General features: G+C 40.0%; 2 protein-coding genes and 1 pseudogene across 4 annotated transcripts; 1 reads left to right on the plus strand and 2 right to left on the minus strand.

The window, feature by feature from the left end:
- Window positions 1-344: 344 nt before the first annotated feature.
- stt3a (STT3 oligosaccharyltransferase complex catalytic subunit A) lies at window positions 345-9,479 on the minus strand. Of its 3 annotated transcripts, none has more exons than XM_040151200.1 (18): window positions 9,396-9,479; window positions 8,509-8,629; window positions 8,350-8,410; window positions 8,133-8,254; window positions 7,764-7,909; window positions 7,154-7,244; window positions 6,959-7,065; window positions 6,710-6,874; window positions 6,285-6,465; window positions 5,947-6,102; window positions 5,733-5,824; window positions 5,400-5,555; window positions 3,206-3,394; window positions 2,936-3,052; window positions 2,756-2,858; window positions 1,990-2,178; window positions 1,433-1,548; window positions 345-705 (listed from the first exon to the last, which is right to left on the minus strand). In XM_040151200.1, exons 2-18 carry the CDS (start codon window positions 8,594-8,596, stop codon window positions 667-669), a joined length of 2,118 nt encoding a protein of 705 aa, XP_040007134.1. In that variant the 5' UTR covers window positions 8,597-8,629; window positions 9,396-9,479; the 3' UTR covers window positions 345-666. The 3 variants fall into 3 exon arrangements, with proteins under 3 accessions (XP_040007134.1, XP_040007136.1, XP_040007135.1); XM_040151202.1 differs by lacking the exon at window positions 9,396-9,479 and adding an exon at window positions 9,260-9,389; XM_040151201.1 differs by lacking the exon at window positions 9,396-9,479 and adding an exon at window positions 9,235-9,389.
- A 776-nt stretch (window positions 9,480-10,255) lies between these two features.
- ei24 (EI24 autophagy associated transmembrane protein) lies at window positions 10,256-18,825 on the minus strand. Its single transcript, XM_040151311.1, has 11 exons — window positions 18,676-18,825; window positions 17,219-17,355; window positions 15,833-15,978; window positions 15,032-15,092; window positions 14,417-14,483; window positions 14,208-14,332; window positions 13,150-13,269; window positions 12,375-12,486; window positions 12,130-12,241; window positions 11,488-11,562; window positions 10,256-11,403 (listed from the first exon to the last, which is right to left on the minus strand). Exons 2-11 carry the CDS (start codon window positions 17,258-17,260, stop codon window positions 11,241-11,243), a joined length of 1,023 nt encoding a protein of 340 aa, XP_040007245.1. The 5' UTR covers window positions 17,261-17,355; window positions 18,676-18,825; the 3' UTR covers window positions 10,256-11,240.
- On the plus strand, window positions 18,749-20,455 carry LOC120803037 (annotated as a pseudogene).
- The last annotated feature ends 1,397 nt before the right edge of the window (window positions 20,456-21,852 follow it).

Consider the following 21,852-nt stretch of genomic DNA (forward strand, 5'->3'; position numbering starts at 1 on the left):
AATCATCTGTGGTAATGCCAAGAGGTGAAGATCAGACTTCTAGCTCTCTTTGTGAGAACAGTCAGCTTCCGACCACACAGCAGCGGAGTTGTGCAGAGAAAAGGTGGTGCAAAAATGGCAGACAACAAGAAAATTCCTCAGTCATGCTCAGGAATACAGAGTGGGGAAAACCAGCCAATAGGATTTAGTCGACCTTAATTTAAGATAAGGATTTTCTACAACGCATGACTCCCCAAATGTAACTAAGTAGCACTCTACCTGTTGTGTCTAGATGACTGTAGAGTTACCAATTCACGTCTCCATTTCTTGTGCATTTTGCAAGAGGAAAAAAAAGACAAACCATGTTTTCATGTTTAATCCCGCTTTAATTGACCACACTGTAAAAATCCAAAGCGCTCAAATGAACACCACTTTCTTTTGACCGCTTCATGGCGAACTCCTGACATCAGACTAGGTGTTTCGACACCAGCATCCTCGGATCCCAGATGAGACATTTCATTATAACAAAAAGATCCACCAAAAAAACCCCAACCAAATCTCTGATGCAATTTTCTTCCCCAAAACAAAACGTATAAAAAGTACTCTTTTCCCACTCATCTGCAGACAACAGGGGAAGGTGTTCAGTGCTGTGCGCTAAAAGGCTATTTCCACTGCCATCTGAAGGTTTTATGTTCTTGAAAGACCCCGGTTGTCCAGATCTTTCACCTAGAAGACAGAACACAGGACTAGGTTAGAAGGTTCTGTAGAAATGCATCTAGTCAGAGTTTATACTATGATTTTGTACGCAGGCATTACCTTTGAAGTCGTATAGTGGACAAGTCAAACTTAATTTGAAAAAAGAAGTCACTCTCAGAGACAAACTAATCTATCATGAGTGATTTTAAACTATTTTCATTGTTGAATAATGTTCATATTATTTAATAGTTTTTCTTAGAGGCATTTGGCCTCTAAGACAGCTAAAAATAAAAATTCTGTCACAATTTCCTCGATCCCAAGGCGATGTCCAGTTTTTTTCTAACCAGTAGTGCAAAACCTAAAAATATATATTTTTTAATAATGTAAGACACCATGGAAACAGCAAATTCTAACATTTCAGACCCTGGAACCATCAACTGATATTTTTGCTTAAAAAAAACAAACAAACAAAACACCTCAGCAATTAATCAGTAATCAACATAGTTGATTTGTTTTTTGTCGCTCAACTTATTGATTAATCAACTGATTGTTGCAGCTCTAATTCCAGATTTAGGTTGTAGAGAAATGCTGTAATTTAACCTTCTGTTGTTCCAATCCTTTAATCTGTCATCTCTACTTAACTTTGTGATTTCCCCAAAAGAAATGGTTTCATAGGACCTGATCTTGACAAGTAAACCAAACCAAACAAGTCATCTCTACGGACTGATATGCCGAAGAAGGAAAGTGAACCGTTTACCTTGTATATCCTAACCAGCCAGTGCTCTGTTGTGTAGGCCTCCTCCAACACATCCAGTTCGAAGTCTTTGTTCCCAATCTCAGCGTTCCTCACTCTGTCATAACCAGGTGGGCGTTCTGTGGAGGAGATTATTAAGATCATCAGAATTACAAATGACAAACTTAATTCTGATTCTAATTTACACTTAATGGGAAGAAAAAACAAAATGAATATTTACACATAATTCCTCATTTTAATTTATGTCTGCTGACAGTGCAGTCGTCTTAGAAGCTGATACAGCAGGTGATCTCAGCACAGAGCACCTGATGTTTAAATTTTAGCACAGTAGTTTCCGCTCGGTGTTATGTTCACAGTCACGCTCCATGGTTTTAGCCAATAGGTGTGTCCAACTATGGTTAAAGTAGAGTGCATCATGGAGCTGCATTGATCAGCCTAAACTCAAGAGTCCTTTCAAAAATGCTCACTTGTAGGTCATTTTCAATAAGCCTTTGACTGCAAGGATGAACCGGTTAATGCGAGGAGACAAACCGATCGCACCAGGCTGTAGAGTTACTCACTGGCCTCTGTGTAGACCTGGCCGAAGCGGTAGTAGCACATCTTGTACATGAGGCAGTTGAGCAGGACAGGCGAGCCCTCGCGGTCCACTCTGAACTCTCCGGTGGGGGTGTAGTAGTCGTGCTCCTTGATGTGTTTGCCTGTGTCTGTGCTTCCCCCAATTCGGACCATCCACAGAAACTTATTGATGTCTATGATGAACAGAGATTGATTACAAGGGTGCTCATAAAAATGCCTTTGAAATTATTTTGTCATATTTTTCCTTTACTTGTGTATGACGTTCAATGATAGAATTATTCAGTGACACAGTCATAACAGTTTGGTGAACTTGCTGTCATTACTTCATGCAATAAATGCAAGAACCAAATAATTTCTAGTACAGAGTATTCACCGAAATGCAACTCACCAAAAATCCATAATACCTGTGATGGCATAATAGACCTTAAAACTTAAAGAGGGGGAGTTTTACTAAGCAGTGGAGTCGCTGTGGTGGAAATAATATCTGTAGAGTTGTTACAGCTAAGAGGCTGATTTTTCTTTGCACCCTGTTCTTTCGTTTTTATTTAAGATGTCACATCCAAAACAAATGCACCACCCAAGGGAAGACATTTACACCTGGTTATACACACCATCACATTAAAAAGAAATGCTACTACATCGGATGGTGTCCGGTAAAACTTGTATCTGTAGTGGGAATGCGTCTGTCCGTGTGGATGTTTAAACTGAGCTGGCTTAAAAGCCCCAGTGTTGTAAGTACGTGGTACGCACCATCTGAGGAATAGCCCGTCAGTCCTCCAAAGATGACCAGGACATAACTGACATCCAGCTCCCTCATGATCTCATAGGCCCTCTCTTCTGTGGACGCCATAGCCTACAGAGCAAACAGCAGCCCCGGTCAACACAGCAGCACTTTATAAAGATAATTACCCTGAAGGTTACCCAGCTCACCTGTCCAACTCTGGAGATGTGAGTGTTGTTCCACGTGTTGTTGTCCACGAGAATAGTTCGATTAGCCATGGCAGTTATCTGATAGCCATAATCCCACCATGACATGACTTTGGCATCCTGGAAACAGAAAATCAAACTCAAGTATTTGAATGGAAGAACTGACCTATTGGCTACGAATGTGCATAACACAACAATCTCTATACAACTCAGATAATTCAGCATCCTGATTAAATGACTGACTTCTTCTTTATTTCTGTGAGTATGACTGACCTCAGGAGTGTTGTGGCGGAGCCAGTAGTAGGCCTCTCTGAAGTCATCGAAGATGATGCGGCTGCCGTCACCTCCACGGGCCGACAAGACAATTGAGGGAGACGAGTAGGCTTCACTGGTCACCCAGGTAGAGTGGAAGGTGTACGTGATGAGGAAGAAGGCCATGACCAGAATCATCCCACTGGCAACCTGGTAGGTATGCAACACAGGATGTCATCAGGTTTTAACCTTCTGTATGTATGCTTTTATTCTGACAACTAAAATTAAAAAAATGGTTTAAGAAAAAACTCGGACAAGCTTCATTTAATTAGAATGTAACTGCATTTTATCAGTAAAAGAGTACAAATCTGAATGAGAGATTTTCAACTATAATAAATAAAAAAACCGAAAGTGGTGGAAGAAATATTCAGATCCTTTAATTTAGTGGAGGTACCATAGTGTAGAAATACTCCATTACAAGTCACAGCCCTGCATTTAAAATTCTACTTAGGTAAAGGTATTATCAGCAATTAAATGGTCTAAAGTATCAAAAGTTCAAGCATTCATTCTGCAGAAAAATGGCTGCAGGGTTTTTATTCACGTGGTTACCAACCCGGGGGTCGGGCCCTTTCAAAAGGGCCACAAGATAAATTTGAGGGGTTATGGAATGATTCATGGGAGAGGAAAGAAGAAAAAAATCAAATTCTGCTACACAAATCTGTTTGATTAATTTTTTTTTTTACTATTCTCTCATCGTTGCTATTTTCTGTGATATATTGAATAATTTCCCTCATTGCGCCTTGAGCAATTATTTAAATGAAGCGATCGGAGAAGTTTAGAGGGGAAATGTGTCTTTGGTGGAACTGCTTAAACAACTGAAACATGACAAGGGGCCCCCGCTATACTCTGCTTTTATGTAAGGGGTCACATGCCAAATAGGATGGGAGCCACTGGTTTAATGTTTAACAATGCGTTGAGTTTTTTAAAGCTTATCATGTTTTTTTGTATAAAATCTTAATCTGAGAAGTAATCAGCATCTTAAGTTATCAAATAAATTTAGTGGAGTAGAAGTATAAAGTATCCCAAAATGGAAATAATCAAGTGAAAGTACCTCAAAACTAAATTTCCACCACTTGAAACAGAAATAAGGATCAAACCAGGGTAACTAGTAACGTTTGACTGTCAATGATCAGGCCTCCTGCTGGATCAATTTACCCAGGTTTACCCAGTTTGAATTTGAAGAGGTACTGCAAACTTCTACATGTTTTCTGAGCTGTAAACTAAATGATACGACTGTACTGTGATGAAACACCTCAATACTGGTGTTGAAATTGACAGTTCTTCATAGGTTAACAATTCTGTTCATCTTCTGTTTTTAAATCATCCTGAACCTTGCAAGGCCACTGCTGACATAGAGTCAACCATTTGGGACTCATCTACATCATTATATTTATAGAAAAAAAAAAAAAAGGAAAAAAAAAAAAATGTTATAGCCCTCTAATCAGAGGTGGGCGGCCCACCTCCCCCAGTACCTGTCCTTGAGTGGGAGTCTGTGAAACCACGCTCATTTTCAAGTATGTACTGATCAAGACACATTCACAGGAGTTTACTCTATTTTGTGCTAACCCTCTACTCAGTATTTTTCAATTTCGGCGCAGAGGTTCGGACTTGTGCTTTTGACGGCTGTAGAAGCACCACCTGGACTGCATCTTTCCCTTCAGACCCTCATATGGCTCGGGAATGGTTGCAGTTGGCAGCAGGTCCCTCGTTAGCAACACACTGCTATGTAAATTAGCAATCGGCATTTTTCCAAACAGTGCTATTCTAACTATATGCTTCTCTCCGAGGCTTCGGGCATTACTGGGGGTGGAGCCAATGGCTCGAATTAATACAGCTCAGGACCACCATGGTCCTCCACCACACTACTGTCCAGCTTAGGGGATTCTGGAGGGGAGGAGACCTCCCCCTCCAAAGAGCCCTCTAGAATAGCTGTCCTGAGATCACTGAGCAACTCCTGCCTCACACATCCACGCCACATTTTACAGTTAGCCTTTCTCAAAATTATGAATTAGGTGGAGTTAGGCTCAGATCCTGGGGTGAAGTTACACTTCAATCATCCTCACAACAATGGTATACAAAATGCCAACAGACAGTAAATGACATCACCCTCTAACAGCTGTAACAGCACTCTGAACCAGTCTGTCAGACCTCCTACCTCATTTTTGATGGGGTAGGTGGAGTCCTGCTGCTTCTTACTCTTCTTGTCTGGCCGGCTGACATCCAGATTCTTCATGTAAGTGGTAAGCACCTGGGACACACCAATGCCTGACAGGATGCACATGACTGGAGCCAGCACCAACATTAGACGCACCTGAGGAGGCAACAAACATGAAGTACATTTAACCATGTTACATATAAAGAAGGTGCAAATTCACAGTCCTAAATACAGTACATGTGTTTTCATTTACAAACCCCAAATGCAAACAAACAAATGGCTCCCTGAGGAGTCCTTTGAGACGTGCTGTATGTGCGGCTCTAGACGACGTACCATGACGGCTGAGAAGTACATGCTGGTCACTCCATACATGATGATGAAGATCCTGGCATCCGACAGGTTGTTGAAACAGTAGTAAAGACCAACTGGAAGGAAAGCAAAGGTAGCAATCAGTCAAAAACATATAGTAATCTGGGTGCTTCATTTGTATTTTAGATACACTACAAACTCTTGCTACTCTGTGCGTTTATGCTGAGTGCACACTTGCCTGGGAACATGAAAACCAGCAGCTGGAGGTCAAAGTAGTATGAGGACCAGGTAGTGGGCTGGTGCTCGGAGACGGAAGCGATAATGGGGATGTTGTTCTTGGCATAGGAGGGGTCCAGCAGGGAGTAGAAACGACCAGTCCATGGAGAGATCTTACCTGAGGGAAATATAGTTTAGGTCAGTCATGGTCCGAAGCCAAAGAACTTAAAATCAGTTTCTCAAAAAAAGGAAAAGAAGAAAGCAGGGAAGGGGTGAAGCAAACATTTTAAACTGTTTTTTCAGTCCACTATTTCACCATATAGCTACTTATCTACTGGTGCACCTTGTCACTCTTCTCACCTGTCAGCATGAGAACAGTGCCCACAGACAGCAGGATGAAGCCCACCAGGGAGATGACACTCTTGAACAACACCTCAAATTGCTGGGCATTGAGTTTGCTGCGCAGGTAGTCCACAAAAGCATGAATCTGGCACAAGCCGAACATACCGAAAGCTGCCATGTGCTCCGATGACTGCACCGGCTGGTGTATGAGAGAGGAAAGAGAGAGCTGAACTGTGTGTCACAGAACAGAGTGAAACCTCTTGGCCCTATCACGTGTCAATGACTTTCTTTCTTTGGCCTAGATGATGTTTTGACTTTCACAATTCAGGCTTTTTTTTTTTCCCCCCTTTTCTTTTCTGGACACTGTCTGAAGATGTCCTGCGAGCCAAGGCACAAGACCCAGAATAACTGACGTGACATAAGATAGTCCATTTTCATCTTACCTGGAAACCAACAAAAGAGATCTGCATGGAGAGGATGGTGCCCAGGCAGTAGACTGTGCAGTAAGCTACATATATGCGGTGAGAGAATCGGCCTGTGAGCATCAGCACCAGGACATGGAGGGGGATAAGGTTGATCAGGAACACGTAGCCACCCCAGGAGGAAACCTACATACACACAAACACCTTATCATGAGCCTGGCAAACTCTGAATCAATCCAGTTAAACATCTAGATTTTTACATCTCCTCACCATATAGAAGTAGGCCAGTGCACACATGGACGACCAGTACACTGACCCTGTTTTGACAGCCTTGATCCACATGTAGTAGGTCAGCAGCATGCAAAAGATGGCAATACCTAAGTAGGACAAAACAGAGGGATTTAACTAACAACCCTTGTGAGATATTCTCTTTAAATAACATTGTTATGAACATCATGCACATACCTTCATTATCATAGGAGCCAGCAACAGAACGAGAGATATAACCAGGTACCACTGCAATCATGGCAGCAGCCAGAAGCCCAGCACCTGCATCCTACAGAGACAAACAACTGTTTAGTGGAAGTACATTTATAGTCAGTGAAAAATATTAAACTCAACAAATATCAGTTTACTTGTCAGAAGGATTATCACTCACCCTATGCAATCAGTTATATAATGTCAGCTGCGGCTCTGAAGGGAGATCTTTCTTAAATCTGAGAAAATAATCCTAATAATGTCATCTGGGTTATCCTGTATCAGGTTTGAGATTTCAAATTTTTAACAGAAAACCTGGGTAACAAACTGGTGGCATGGAGACTGAAACATGTGGGCATTTACCAGGCAAGAAGAGTACTAATGAAAAACACTTTTGAGTTGCGTTGTGGGAATTGTAGGATCCAGTGTTTTTCAAGCTTTACCCATACTAGGAAAAAAAGGCAGGACATATCTATCTGACTCTTATTAGTCCTCGCTAAAATCACTGAAGTACCCCTTAGAGGAAAACCAGCTTTGTATTTTATGAAGAGTTTGTAGCCTTAATATTGTTTACTGTGTATCTTATTATGTGTCCTACCTTCAGCTCCTTGGTGAAGTGGTAGGTGACTAAGGCAGTGAAGGAGGAGAACAAGGGAGCCAAGAAGACGCAGACGTTACGGATGTCAATCGTGATGTGGAAAAAATGTAGGACGTGGTACAGGACGGCGGACGTGATCATCAGTCCTGGTGAGTGAAAAAAGGGGGAGACAATGAGAGACGTGTTCAAGTAAGCTTTGCATTACTGCCGAAACTGCCAAGAAAGGCAGACTATAAATGAGACTCATTGATTTTTCTCTTCTGAACCTCATACAACACTTGTTGCTGAAACATCTAACAACCCGAAAAAGGTTTATCACCTTGTAATTGTTTACTTGTACTGTTCTCTTGTAATTTGTCTGATTCCTACCTGGATAGATGGTGCCACCGATGATCCTCCCCAGAGGATACCATGCCCTGTCATCAAACCAGTTGTGAAACTTATAAAATCCTTCTTCTGCCAGGAAGCGGGTGGTACGGTAGTTGAAGTACCTGAAGGTGCAATTAAGGTGAATGTGAAACATTAATTTAAGGGCGAACATCATCAAACAATCCTCGGGGATAACCATAAAGCAAGCAGCACTTACGGATCAAACTCATGGATGACACTTTCAAACCTCAAGACAGAAAAGAGTCTGGTGGAGAATGCTGAAGGAAAGGAAAAGCACATGGTCGATCCAGATGTTATGTTTGTTTTTTAGTATTAAGGGGACAATACTGGTGTTTATAGGAAGCACGGGACTCACAGAGGACAGCAGCCATAGACAGGATGAGTAGCTTCAGCAGTGTGTCCTGTTTCTCATAGGACAAACGCAGGAAGCCAAGCTTGGTCATTTTGGCGAGGTTAGGGACAGCTCACCGTACTACCTGATGGGAGGAAGACAAACACTGTACCACCGGGACAACTGAAGAGGAAGGCACATCAGAAGCATCTGTAGTCCAACATTGACTAATATATCATTCATTTTTTTTAGGACCTTCTTAAGCAAGCCAGATATTCAGAAGAGAAATCAGTCTTGCAGCTCTTAGGAATCAACTTCCATGTCCAGCCCAACCAGATAAGGCCACGCACTAAGATGTGGCGTCAGTAACCAGGAAGCACCCACTCTGGAAAACTTCTGCAGGGACTTGTGTCTGTCTCTTTCAGATTGTGCATTAAGAAGTATTTTTGCAAAAGTGAAAAAGCAAACCATGAAGCTCAGCAGAGAACTCTATTTAACGCTAACTTTGAAGGCAGCACCATGAGAGCGAGCCTTAGAAATACAGACAGCTTCCCAGCCTTTCCAACCTAACAGAGCAAGAAATCAACAGCAGGTAGTATTCGTTACCTAGCTATTAACACACACAACGTGCGCATTTAAAATGAGTTGTTACATATTAGACAGCATCGTTTAGCTAGTCAGCATCAGGGCGGCTAGTGCCGATTCGGCTTCCATCCAGCTAGAAGTGTGTCAGTAGCTAGCGAGGCTAACCTTCTAGCTGCTGTATAATGAATACCTCAGCCCCGCGTCTTTTCTCGGGCCTATTTACTGGTACCACCTTCACATATGGCAGCAGGACAGTAGCCTGAAATAAAACCTGCTGCTCTTAAAGGAGCTCACGGGTTAAGTTATTAATGTTCAGTAAGACTCACCCGCTCCGTTCCTGTTACACATACACTTTTCACACACAACCTTCACCCTGAGATAATCCCGCCTCTACCGTGCTTGTGTGCCCGTTTATTGGTTGAGCGTCAGTCAACAGTAAACCTACATAAATCTGATTGGTTCTTTGTCAGTCCTTCAAATTTGGTTCCCTGCCTTGTCGCTGTAGTGTAGTGACGTGTCCTTAGTGAGGAAAGGAAACGTGTCGCCCCCTGCTGGTTCACAACTCCTACGACAATGTCACTGGTGTCAGTATCATTGCCAAAGAAAAACATTAAATATTAACGGTTCTCAGCTACATGACAGTGCAACATTAATAGATAGTTCAGTAATATAATATATAATAATGTTATCATTGTATAGCTGTTGAAGTGATTTGTTGTCTCTGGTACCCCTTGGAATCAGATCAGACTGTGATGCAAGCTTCCTCAAGTGACCATAATAAAATTCATATCAACATGTACATTCATTTCTCACTATGACATATATTTACTGCCTCTTTATATACTCACAATATGTTGGGGATTACAAACTCATCATATCTGCTTATTGTGTAACAGTGTGAAGTAGTAGCCAAACCCTGAACACAGTGATCAAACTATTGAATACAGACCAATTTTATTGAAATTAGACGTATTACTTTTACAAAACCTCACTCACAAATATCAGTCTGCACAAACACTAGGTTCTTCTTACAATAATTGCACACTGTTTTAAAATCAAGGTCCCTCCCCTCTGATGAGTGAGTGAAAACTTGGTGACAGGGTAACTGCATGGTGGTGGGCTTCTGTTTGAATATTCAGGATGTATTAATACTATGTACAGAAAAAAAAGCAAACAGCCAATGATCTCAAGGGATTAGTTATATTTGCTTCAGCTGATTGCCCGATGTAAAGACTGTAACTACAGAACTCCTTCTGTTATTACAGAGTTTAGCATTGTAGTGGTCGAAGTCAAATAAACAAAACATAGATGCAGCAGTTTGGCAGTGTCATCTCACCCATCACCTACTAAATTCATACAGACTGAAAACACTGAGGCAACTTTTCCTTTGCTGGTGTCACCTCGTAATTTGCCACATGTACGTCTCATTAAACAGTGGAGTGAGATTTTAATCCGGGATGAGACACCAAGCAAAACCTTAGTCAACACAAAACAAGTGTAACTTTGTTATTTGGTTTCCACTACTAAGGTTACCAATCCTTATTAGAGCAGCTTCTGAACTCATTTGTAAATTATTCTAAAAACAAAGCTGTAACAGGATAAAAATATCCTCCCTTTATAACTGTGCAAGGTTATTCCTGGAACTGCTTGGACACCATAATTTGACAAAGGAGCATAGATCCATGTGCAAGAAGGCATTCAATCTGTGAGGAAGGAATGTGACCTGCAATACCAAGAAAACATGCACTGTAGGTAAAACAAGCCCCTTTAAAGTTAAAAAAAAAAAATCCTTCTTTAGTCACAAGTTTGCTTAAAAACATTAAAACTATGTGATTTCTTGTGCTGTAATTTATTAAAGGAGATTCACTCAAATGGCACATTATACAAAAAACAATGAAAGAAAATTCAAAAAAAGAAAACAAGTCAAGAGCTGAGTATATAGTGTGTTTTGAGTGTGAGGCACAGGGCAGTCGATTTTTGTGTCCCACTGAAAATGTGTCTGGTGATTTGTTGCAAATGAATAACCAAAGGGCCAGAGATTAGAAAAAACATGTAAACCCTTTACCCTAACCGCATATCATCTTCATTAAAAGAAATCCTTCTGGAAGAAATCACTTTTTCACATTGAGGGAAGCCACTAGTTGCTATCCCATCTCCTTTACGTGGATCCATCACTGGGTGGGCACAAGTCTCTGGCGGGTTGGGGAAGTGTGAGGGGATGACAGCCTCTCGGAGGAGGTGGACGATGTTAGGGAGGACTGCAGGTGGACTGTCTTGTGGAAAAGCTTGTTGCTGATCAGCACAACCAGGGAGAAGAGACGCAGCTGGAAGTGGCTGAAAGAGTGGGAATGTCATCAGTGACTAATGAACTGAAAGCAAACCATTTATAAAAAAAAAAAGTTTTTATTTTACACTTACTACAGCTTAGTTGGTGTCTTAGCCTCATTAGCACTGATGATAAATAGAGGGAAGAGGATGGAGAACAAACAGCCACTAGGTAGAAAAAGAAGATAATAGACATGTATTAAGTGCAGTAAAGTATAATTCATCCACAGAGAACATGAGGTTTTGAAAAATAATTGAACGGAGAATTATTGAAAATGATTGAAAAAAATAACATATTTATAAAAGAATTCCCCTCTCTTTCACTAATTGTCCTATCGTGGTTTCACGCTGAGGTACTGACACTAAATGTACAAATGTATTCGAACAATAAAATACTTTTCATGTACTAAAAAGTAATTCTTCCATTACTGAAGCCTTGCAAAGCATTTGTAGACAAACATCTCTTAAGAATTATGCTGTAATACTTTGTTAGCCCAATTGTCATATAGCAAACATATTTCAGAGTTGAAAGGAGCTGAAAAAGTAGGTCATGATGTAACTTGATCACTGATACTACGATAATAATGTTCCAAAACCTTCTGTAGATAACTGCAAATGGACCTTACTTACAGATTTACACTTAAAAGTAAAAAAGAGTGATGCAACTAATGATCATTTCATTGTCAACTGACCCGACAGTTAATTTCTTGATGAATCAAGAATTTGTGGTTTTACCTAATTATGTATGAGGAGGGCAGGGCGGTCAACAGAGCCATTGGTAAACCAAAGCCGAAGTAATAGGGCCAGTTCCTCTCGATATTAGACAGCCGTTGGTGCATCTCAATGCCTTAAAAAAAAAAAACAAAAAAAAAAAACAAAAACAAAAAACAAACAAACATTAGGAACCACATTTTTGTTTGCGTTCTCCATTCAATGCAGATGATTTATTTTGGGTGTAAAGTATAACGTGGGTCTCTCACCATGGTTGAACCAGCGATACTCAAAGCAGTACAGGGAGTAGAGCAGAGACATGTGGAGGAGACTAACCATCTGACCAATGGCATCGATGGGGAAGAGGCTAACAATCATACCCTAGAAGACCATGAAAATACACAACACCTTTAATTACTACACAAATTACACAAAATCTCTACTCTCTAAGCTAGAGCTAATGAGATGAAAAAGGCCCCAACTGCTCTTAATGCAGTCTTGGTGAATGTACAGTTTGCGCATTTTCAACTCATTTGCTTTAGCTCAGAGAATAGAGATTTAGTCTAATTTGTGTAGACATTAATGCAAATCAAGTTGTGGTGCAATAAAGTCTTCAAAACAAGTAACAGGCACTGTCACCAGTTCCTGAAACAACTTCTGAAAAAAACAAAACAAACAAAAACAACAAGCAACCTTACCAAGTGTGACACCCTAAAGCTTTTTTATAATTGGAACATTCTCTGAATTGACTTGAGAGTCCAGGAATGAAATTGTTTGCCTGACATGCTGGGGATGATGCTGCTGACAGCAGCCCTTCTGAATGACCATACTCTGTGCAGTGTGCAGTTAGGCATCAGCTCAAACATCATGAGTGACGACTGTGAGGAGAATCAGATACAGGAGTAATGGGTGTATGCGCTACGTTGTGATTTTGTGGTAAAAAAAAAAAAAAACACAGACAGGGACACAAGGTATCAGTGTCCCTGTCTGCGTAAGTCACACAACATCTCCTGATCATGTATCATATCTGTATTCAAAATGTACCTGAATGAGGAAGAGTGCCTGGAGCAGGAGGTTAAAGAGCATATCTGCGATGATCTTACTGACGCTGGGGAATGGCTGAGCTTTACAGCCAGACACTTCAAATGCTAGGTCAGCAATATCCTGCAACAGAGAATCACATACTAACGTCTATCTGTGTCACTGTGGCCAAACTGCAACAAAGAACATGAAAACAATATATATAGTACAAATTGGAACACAATTGTCTTTTGCTTTGCGAATGTTATATGAGATAACAGGAGATAAATCACTGTCTCTTGTGCTTGTATGTGCTGCAAGTACAGATCCTGAATATAGGCAGATTTTGGTTTGTGTGTAATCAGACTAATTTTCATAACAAAATTTTAACATGTATTTTGTACTATTATGTCCTGATACTGTAACATAAATATGGTGAGAAAAGTCCAAAATAGCAAAAGGTTAAAAATTCAGGTTAAATCAAACACTATTGTGAATGCTGTTTGTCTGCAGCTGTTTCATAACAAAAGCTCTCCAGTGAGGCCTTATTCATACCTTATTTTCATCTCATTCGCAGCAGGGCTTTTACCGTGAAGCAGTTGAAGCCATAGCAGTCCATTGGAACTATTTGCCTTTAGTTCAACTCACCACTCCAATAAGGGGTTGTCTATAACTACTGTCTGTTTTGCCATTTGTGTGTTTTTTATCTGATAAAGGATCAGCCTGAAACATTGTTCTGGAGGAAGAGATTTCATTAAAAAGTATAGGAGAAGCAGAGCTGGCTTTGTGAATCTCAGCCATATTGCAGCCCACTGTGAAGTCAATTGTAAATGTAACTATATTATTTATTTACACGTTAATTATTATTATTAACACTCATTTTACACTGAAAATAAGGTGATTTATTATTTAGCTGTAGACAGCATATAATAAAAGCCATTTAAGACCCTTGAAAAGGGTACAATTTTGACAACTTTGTGGAAGGGAACTATGACCCTGTGCAGTGGGATCTATGCGTCGATTTTAAAAGGGCTGCCTGTTGTGTCATCACATCATTACAGCACAGCAAAGCAGGGCCTAACCTGGAACCAGATGGCATTGACTATCTTGCTGAGGACGAACAGAGGGAGAACCCAGAGAGCGCTGAAGACGGAGGTCAGGATGAACTCTAACCAGGACCACACACTGCCATGGAGGGAGGGGTCACCTGGAGCAAAAACAGCTTGTTGGCTGACTGGTTCCTACCACAAGACAGAGAACCTGCCCCAGCCTCACTAGCAGTGATACATACCTATGATTTTTGCTGTTAGAGTCTGCAGCAGTGGGATAAACACCCGGTAGAAGAGAAACAGACTGAGCTGCAGAGGAGATGAAATGCAACGATTACTCTTCAATTCATAATACTTGAAGCTGTGTTGTGTAGTATAATCCACACAGCAATTTTTATAAACATAAAAACAAACTGAAATGGGATGACTAAATGAAGTGTTCTGAAGAACTGAACTGAACTCATAACTTAGTAATGTTTCTGCACACAACAGGGTTTTCAGAATCTGGTGATTGATTTAGATAGTTTCATGGATATTTGAAGGTAACATCAACTTTAAAAATGACACAACCAGGAATTAAACTAAAAATACTGTAAAGCTTTGAAGCTTTGCATTTATATTATCATATCCAAAACATTTTAAGACATCTTGGGACCTGTAGACAGCACCCAAAGGATAAGGGACAGAGGTCTTTTCCCAAAATTGTACAGAAGCTAAAAGCCAAGTCAGGGACAACACATAGCTAGAAAAACTGCCATCTACAGTGCTAACACTGAAATTTAGAACCTGCAGCTGTGGAGTCTTCAACAGTGTATGAGAGACAAGGCTGTACTGTAACAGTAGGTTCAGTATCTTACCCAGAACACTCCTCCATTCCATGCACAGCACTGAAAAATCCTGCTGGCTACTTTTGGTTCACTGAAAGAGAAAATAAATCATGAAATGACCGTCACTGTAGATTATTAAAGATTGTTAGTCAGTGTGGTTTCATTACTGTTACTTTTAGCAAGTCTTTCCAGAATGAAGGTATTTGAAAGTGTGGATTTGATTCATGGATACTTATGGTATCAATTAAGGTCTTTTCAAATGAGGGATATACACTGTTAGAGCTGCACAGACTGATGACTACTCCAACAACATATTGTAATTTACACGTGTATATACAGTAGTCATTTTCATCACCATATAATGTAGAAAAATTGTTTACAAGACAGAAGAGTTCACACTTCCTTTCAAGCTATGTAAACTCTTGCTCTTTTGCAAAGACTGGTAGGCCCTAACCCAAAACAGATTTAACCACTTGATTGACTGATAGTTTGTGGGAAATGGTACACAGGAAGTTCTGCCCTTGAGAATCATGTCAGTGCAAGAAGGCCTTCTAAAGTACACCATGCACAGCAACAAAATATTCAGAATTTAATAGTGTAAATGTTTGCTGCAAAAAAAATCTACAAAGCTAAGCTTACTGAGTAACAAAGTATTAAAATGTCAATTGGAGGAGTTGCATGCCTAGGCTTTTAGAAGAAGCAGCTCAATCCCATAAATAGCAATGTTGTATGTAAAGAAATAAACAATGATCCATGAGCATTTTCTTAATTAGCCAAAGTCAGATAACAGTAGCATTGCAACCAAATACACAGCTTTTCTTTTAGGCTTACTTGTCTGGTTTGCGCTCCTCACTCTGTGCCCTTCTCTGTGCCAGGGCCCCGCTGGCCCTTCTTCTCCGCTGCTCTTCCCTTTTCTGCTGGATGCGGGCATCCAGCTTGGAGATGGTTCCAATCCCCAATATGGAGTCCTTGATCCCCTAGACAGCCCAGAGCACAAGAGAGAAAATACACAAGGTTTCTAACTTTTTGGGATGATCTCTGTAATGGAACCTTGAAATGTCTCTGCTAATGCTTGTCGAGCGCAATAATTACAAAGCTGTGTAGAGCTAATGCTTCAGGTCAATGTTCTTCTTTATGCTAAATAAATATAATGATGATGAGAATGTTTTAATTTGAAAAACCCTCTGAAACAGAGTACAGAGGTCTTGTGAGATATTCTCCATAAAAAGCCATATAATGGAAGTTCTATGGGATCATACTCCCTTTCAACCTTCTATAATATAATTACATCCTTAGCAGTCATCTTAAGAGAAATACCTCCATCATGAGAGGTAGATAATGGAGATGGGATGATGATGGGATATTAAGCTGAAGTCCAATTTTTAATGAAAATGACTGTTGACCTAATCTTGATCAGTAGCTATTGTAAACTGTTTAATGAAAGACTCGATAAAGTCTATTCTGCTATATGCAGAAACACCCTTAAAGGGGTAGGAAAAGAGATATCTGGAATTAGTCCAAAGACAAATATTATTCTTAGACTCGGTATAGCCAGCTCATGTTCAAGCTGAGGGTACACAATGACAAGGTTCAAGGTAATAATGAGAGAATGAGGTTCAACATCCTCATTTGTCCTAGAAAAACTACACAAACAGCCCTGCAACCTCAGAGGATTCATCAGATAACATTTGCCCTTCTTACATCACACATACAGCTCTGTGCAAAGGTTTCAGTCACTTGAAGTTGAATACTGAATTTCTGTGGACACTACAACAATTATACTATAGACTCCATTAAGGTAGCATTTACTTCTCTATTTTATTAGAGGGATTAATAACATGCAAGTGGGACATATATTTAGTTCTGGACATATGCTACCTGTTTTCTTGACTGTATGACGTGCCAGTGTGTAATGACTATAATCCTTAATCTGTTTATCTGAACAACAATCAAACAAAACTGCTACACTCACTTCCTGCTTTATTAGGCACACCTTTACAATCTAAGGCAATCAGCTTTGCAATGAATTGGACTTGGTTTTAGAGTTCAGGTTAGAATCAGGTTTAGGTTAGGGTCAGGTCGGGGTTAGGCATTTATTTATGATGGTTAAGGTTAGGGTAAGGGGCTAGGAAAAGCATTATGTCAATGCGTGTCCTCACATCTCATGTAAGACAAGTAAGTATGTGTGTGTGTGTGTGTGTCTGTGTGTCTGCTGACCGTCGCAACATTGCGGAGGAAGGCCCTGACGCTGTCTGTCATCTCTGGACCAGCTGCAGATCCATCAACTGCAGAAGGAGGGGGCGCTGATGAGCTGGTGGTCAGCTCTCATGGCAGGGAGGGTCTCACCCAGTAACCTGCAACCACCCAAGACCACGAACACAAAGTGAGGACAAGAGTTAAAGGGGGAACTTTTTCTAGCAATTTACAATAATCTGACAGTGCAGATGTAACCAGCCATAGACTCACTTTGCCCAGCTGAGAGATAGTTACTCAAGGCATATTCTGTAGTGTATTTGCTTGCATTATACAGTAGCTTAATTAAATTTCCCAACCATGTCAGGTTTACCCAGCAGTAGAATTGACTGTATTCATACAAAATGACCACCTGAATTGCTATTACTCGTTTAGAAAATCAGCCCTTTACTTAGTGGCTTATTTAGGCGTCTGTCTGGCTTTAAAAATAAGTGATCTTGGCATTTCTAAATTTGGCAGTTTTTAATGTCAGGCACATTCATGAGAATCAAACTTTGCTGTATTATATTGCTATTATTTCACTTCAACGAACAATTTAAGTGACTATATGCATGACAAAAACCCTTCTGTCTGAAACGGTTTAAGGGCAAACAGCTTTTTGGTACCTTTTGACACATTTGTGATATTCTGTAACCATTTTATGCTGATTCATAACTTTATTTTGTTCATACTTTATTTGTATTTGTTTATACTTTATTTGTATTTTAAAAAAAAAAAAAAGTCTTTCCATTGTCCTGGGCACTATATGTGGTCCTTTAGAATATAAAATAGTGCGATGTGTATCAAATATAGGAAAAAGAGGACACAAACTACTTAGCAACTGCATACCAACACTGAAAAGGGGGGAAATCTAACAGGATCTGATGTTATTAGCTATCTGAAATTAGGGATGCACAGCAACTGTGTGTTTAATGTTTTATTGTCCTATTTATTTACAATAAACCCATGACTTTGTTTACATGGAAACGTTATACAGCAGCAGCGTCACGTCTTTCAGTCCCGGGCCATTATACACGTTTTATAAATAACAGGGTGAAAGCGAAACGCTTATTCAGCTGGAGTCTCTTTGTGATACTGTTTGTCTAAGTTAACGTTAGCAAGCTGACTCGGTGGGTTAGCCCAAGTAGGTGACAGCGAGCAGTATTAGCTGTCTCTCTCCGGCCAGCTGAGAAGACTTCACAATTTGATATGTGGAGACCCTCACTATGTAGCTAGCCCGGGCAGCATGATGCTCTCTGGTTTCATACTCTTTGACCTGCGTTGATTTGTTTAGTGCTCTGCTAGCTTGTCTGCCTGTGTTGCTAGCTAACTGTTAATGCTCCACAACTCCTTTAACTGTTGTGTTTTCCGTCAGGGCAACAACGAAACAAGCGAGTAAAGTCGGAGACCGAGGACACAGTTAATCACGGTGTCTTGCTTACCTCATGCGACAGGCTCGGGGTTATATTAACTTCGTTAACTCTTTCTTTTAGCCCCTTAATGTCACAAAAACAACACTACACAGACACTACCACCAGCCAGGGCCGTGGAAAACACATTGCGCAAGCTCAGACCGCTAAGGAACATGGGAAGTGTGGTCCTCCTAATTGGAGGCTTAAAGGAGATGAAGGGACCATGTCGTTTACAATATTACTGTTTTAAAGAGGGAAATAGCTGCATAACGATTCTCTTCCATTATCAATTAATCAGCCGATGATTTTCTCGATTAATCATTTTTTCTATGAAATGTCAGAGAAATAGTGAACAATGCTATAACTTCTCAAGGCCCAAGGTAAGGTCTTCAAATAGCCTATCTTGTTTTGTTTTTTTGTCCCCAGTCCCCATCCCTAATGACAAGCTATTCAGTTTACAATAATACAATTTAAGAAACTTGAACCAGCAAATCTTCGACATTTTTGCTTGTAGAATAACTAAAATGATCATTCGATTATCAGAATAGTTGCCGATTAATTATCTGCCATTGACTAATTGAGTAAACGTCTAATTGTCGCGTTGGCCTACGGGTCTTAAGAACTGTATGTGTATAAAATATGACCACAGCTGTGTCTGGTTTTAGCAGACTAATATTATGTTCCTCCAGAGAGCTTTTCTGTAATGATATTCTCAACATGACATCATTTTTCTCTCTTAATTATATTCTATCCATGGATAATCAGCTATGTGTTAGTTTGTGTCTGAATAAATGGATCCTTTTTCAGAGGGTAAATATGCAGCATGTGTCAGGTGACTTGGCCATGATGTTGTGGTATCTGATGGTTGTTTACAAAGAGTCTATCTGAAAAAGTGTCCTTCCTCCTACCATTAGCGGAGGAGCCGATTCCCTCAGCACTTTCTCTTCAGTAAGACTAGAGCTGGTGAGCAGGTCCCTAGAGCTGTTTTTGTGGACCTGGAGCCCACTGTCATCAGTAAGCTCTCATTACAGACGTCATACTTGCTTCTTGATTTCAGTTAATCAAACCTAAAAGATATTTTTGTTTGAATCTGTCTATTCGGATGAGATACACCCTTGGACCTAATGCTAGCTGTTCCACACTGAGCAACTGATCTCTGGCAAGGACGATGCTGCCAGCAACTACCCCCATGGACACCATCGGTAAAGAGATCATTGACTTGGTGCTGGACAAGATCAACAAACTGGTGGGTACACTTAGAGCAGAAGAAATTAATTTTGCTCCAATATAATTAATCACATAACTGTATCTCATATATTTGATCATTGACTCTCCCTCTCTCAGGCTATTCAGTACACTGGTCTCCAGGGCTTCCTGGTTTTCCACAGCTTTGGAGGTTGCACTGGCTCTGGTTTGACCTCCCTGCTGATGGAGCGCATATCTGACGATTATGACAAGAAGTCCAAGCTCTACCCGGTCCCTCAGGTGTCCACTGCTGTGGTGGAGCCCTACAACTCCACTCTGCACTCTGACTGTGCCTTCATGGTGGATAATGAGGCTATTTACTGTCATATGAACTGAGTGTCATACCTACACCAACCTGAACAGGCTGGTGAGACAGGTTGTATCCTCCATAACTGCTTCCCTTTGTTTTGATGGAGTCCTCAGTGTTGATCTGACAGCGTTCCAGATCAACGTGGTCCCATATCCCTGTACCCACTTCACTCTGGCCACCAGGCCCTGTCATCTCCACTGAGAAAGCTTACCATGAGCAAAATACATTATCTGAAATAGAACAGTGCTTTATTAATCCCAGTGGGCAGCTGCAGTTTTACAGCCGCCAAGTCACAAATACACAAAACAACATGAGGATGCTCGGAGATAGATAAGAAATAAAATAAATGCAAGTAACTAAAAGCTAGAAACTTTAAATGATAGTGCTTGGTAATATATTGTAAATAGTGCAAGTCTAGTACGTACTTGTATATTGTCCTATAACGGTATGGTAAGATGCTTCATTGACATTGCAAAAGAGTACTGAAAATAACTACAAAGTGAATGCAGACAGACACACAGGTACTATATGTAAAATACAACACACAGTTAAGTAAACTGCAGAGATAATGTAAAATACTGGAAAGTCAGGAAAGTTGGTTATGGTCTGAAAATGCATTAATTTAACATTTATTAATAATTTAGAAATACATTTTCTTACAATATGGACTCCTCAACATTTTAATTGTTAAATTCCTTTCAAAACAAGTGTATTGTACATTGCAACAGTAAAAAGGAATGATTTCCCAATAAATAGGGACCTCTGGTGGTGGTAGAGGGTGGAGGTGAAAGAGCATACAGTAGGGCTTCACACACTGAAAGTAAAACTGATGTCAAATGCTGACAAACTGTTAAGACTGGCTATCACAAAGCAACGTTCAAAGAAATATGTTATTAGCCTACAAGATTTTACAACAAACAACACTGTCAAACCTTGGTATATGTCATTACCTCTTCTTTGAAAATATATATACTATAATATATACGTTTGTAATTTGCAGTGTAAGAAATGTAAATTTTGTAAAAAAAGACAATGAAACTCAGGAGCACCTGTTTTACATCTCTATTGTCATCCAAACCTTCTGGGAAAGATTATATATCTAAGACGGTCAACCATCAAAAAACTAATGTCAAATTTTGTTTTTTCACGCAGAGCAAAGTCCTGGAATATTTATGTAACACGTTTGGGATAACTAAAATGTTTTACATAGATATACATATTTAAAGGTTTCTCCAATGTTTTAAGCTTTAGAAAATGAATTGAGATTTTTACTGACTTACTTTACTTACTCTGCAAAAAACTTAAGTTTAAAAATCCTTAAGAGGATCTGAACAGATGCAGCAGTGGAAGAAGTATTGAGATATTTTACCTAAGAAAAAGCAGCAATACTATACTAGAAAAGAGCTCCATTATAAGATAGTTTAATGTTTAGCTCTCCAAGGTCCACCTGTTTGATCCTGAATTTCCCCAAAAGAGTGGAAATCTGGATTTATCTTAAAGGACAAGAATTTCTGTAAGACAAAACCTGTTGATTTTGGCAAAAAGATTATATAAACATCTGGATTTTTCATATGTTCTCTAGAAGTGACTTAAGAATCCCTAAAGTATTGATACTACTGATACAAAGTCTTGTTTTCAGGATCAATACCAGT

The sequence above is a fragment of the Xiphias gladius genome, chromosome 17, assembly GCF_016859285.1.
Source record: "Xiphias gladius isolate SHS-SW01 ecotype Sanya breed wild chromosome 17, ASM1685928v1, whole genome shotgun sequence".
Classification (NCBI taxonomy): domain Eukaryota; kingdom Metazoa; phylum Chordata; class Actinopteri; order Istiophoriformes; family Xiphiidae; genus Xiphias; species Xiphias gladius.

What these genes read in the sequence shown, in the direction of transcription:
- ei24 (XM_040151311.1), bottom strand. Translation starts at nt 17,260, where the DNA reads ATGACAGACAGCGTCAGGGCCTTCCTCCGCAATGTTGCGACG. An exon ending in TCCTCCGCAATGTTGCGACG is followed by an intron (nt 15,979 to 17,218) that starts GTCAGCAGACAC and finishes TGGGCTGTCTAG; the next exon opens with GGGATCAAGGACTCCATATT. An exon ending in TCTAACAGCAAAAATCATAG is followed by an intron (nt 14,333 to 14,416) that starts GTATGTATCACT and finishes TTTTTGCTCCAG; the next exon opens with GTGACCCCTCCCTCCATGGC.
- stt3a (XM_040151200.1), bottom strand. Translation starts at nt 8,596, where the DNA reads ATGACCAAGCTTGGCTTCCTGCGTTTGTCCTATGAGAAACAGGACACA. An exon ending in GTCATCCATGAGTTTGATCC is followed by an intron (nt 8,255 to 8,349) that starts GTAAGTGCTGCT and finishes TTGCACCTTCAG; the next exon opens with GTACTTCAACTACCGTACCA. An exon ending in CCAGGTCTACACAGAGGCCA is followed by an intron (nt 1,549 to 1,989) that starts GTGAGTAACTCT and finishes TCTCCTCCACAG; the next exon opens with AACGCCCACCTGGTTATGAC.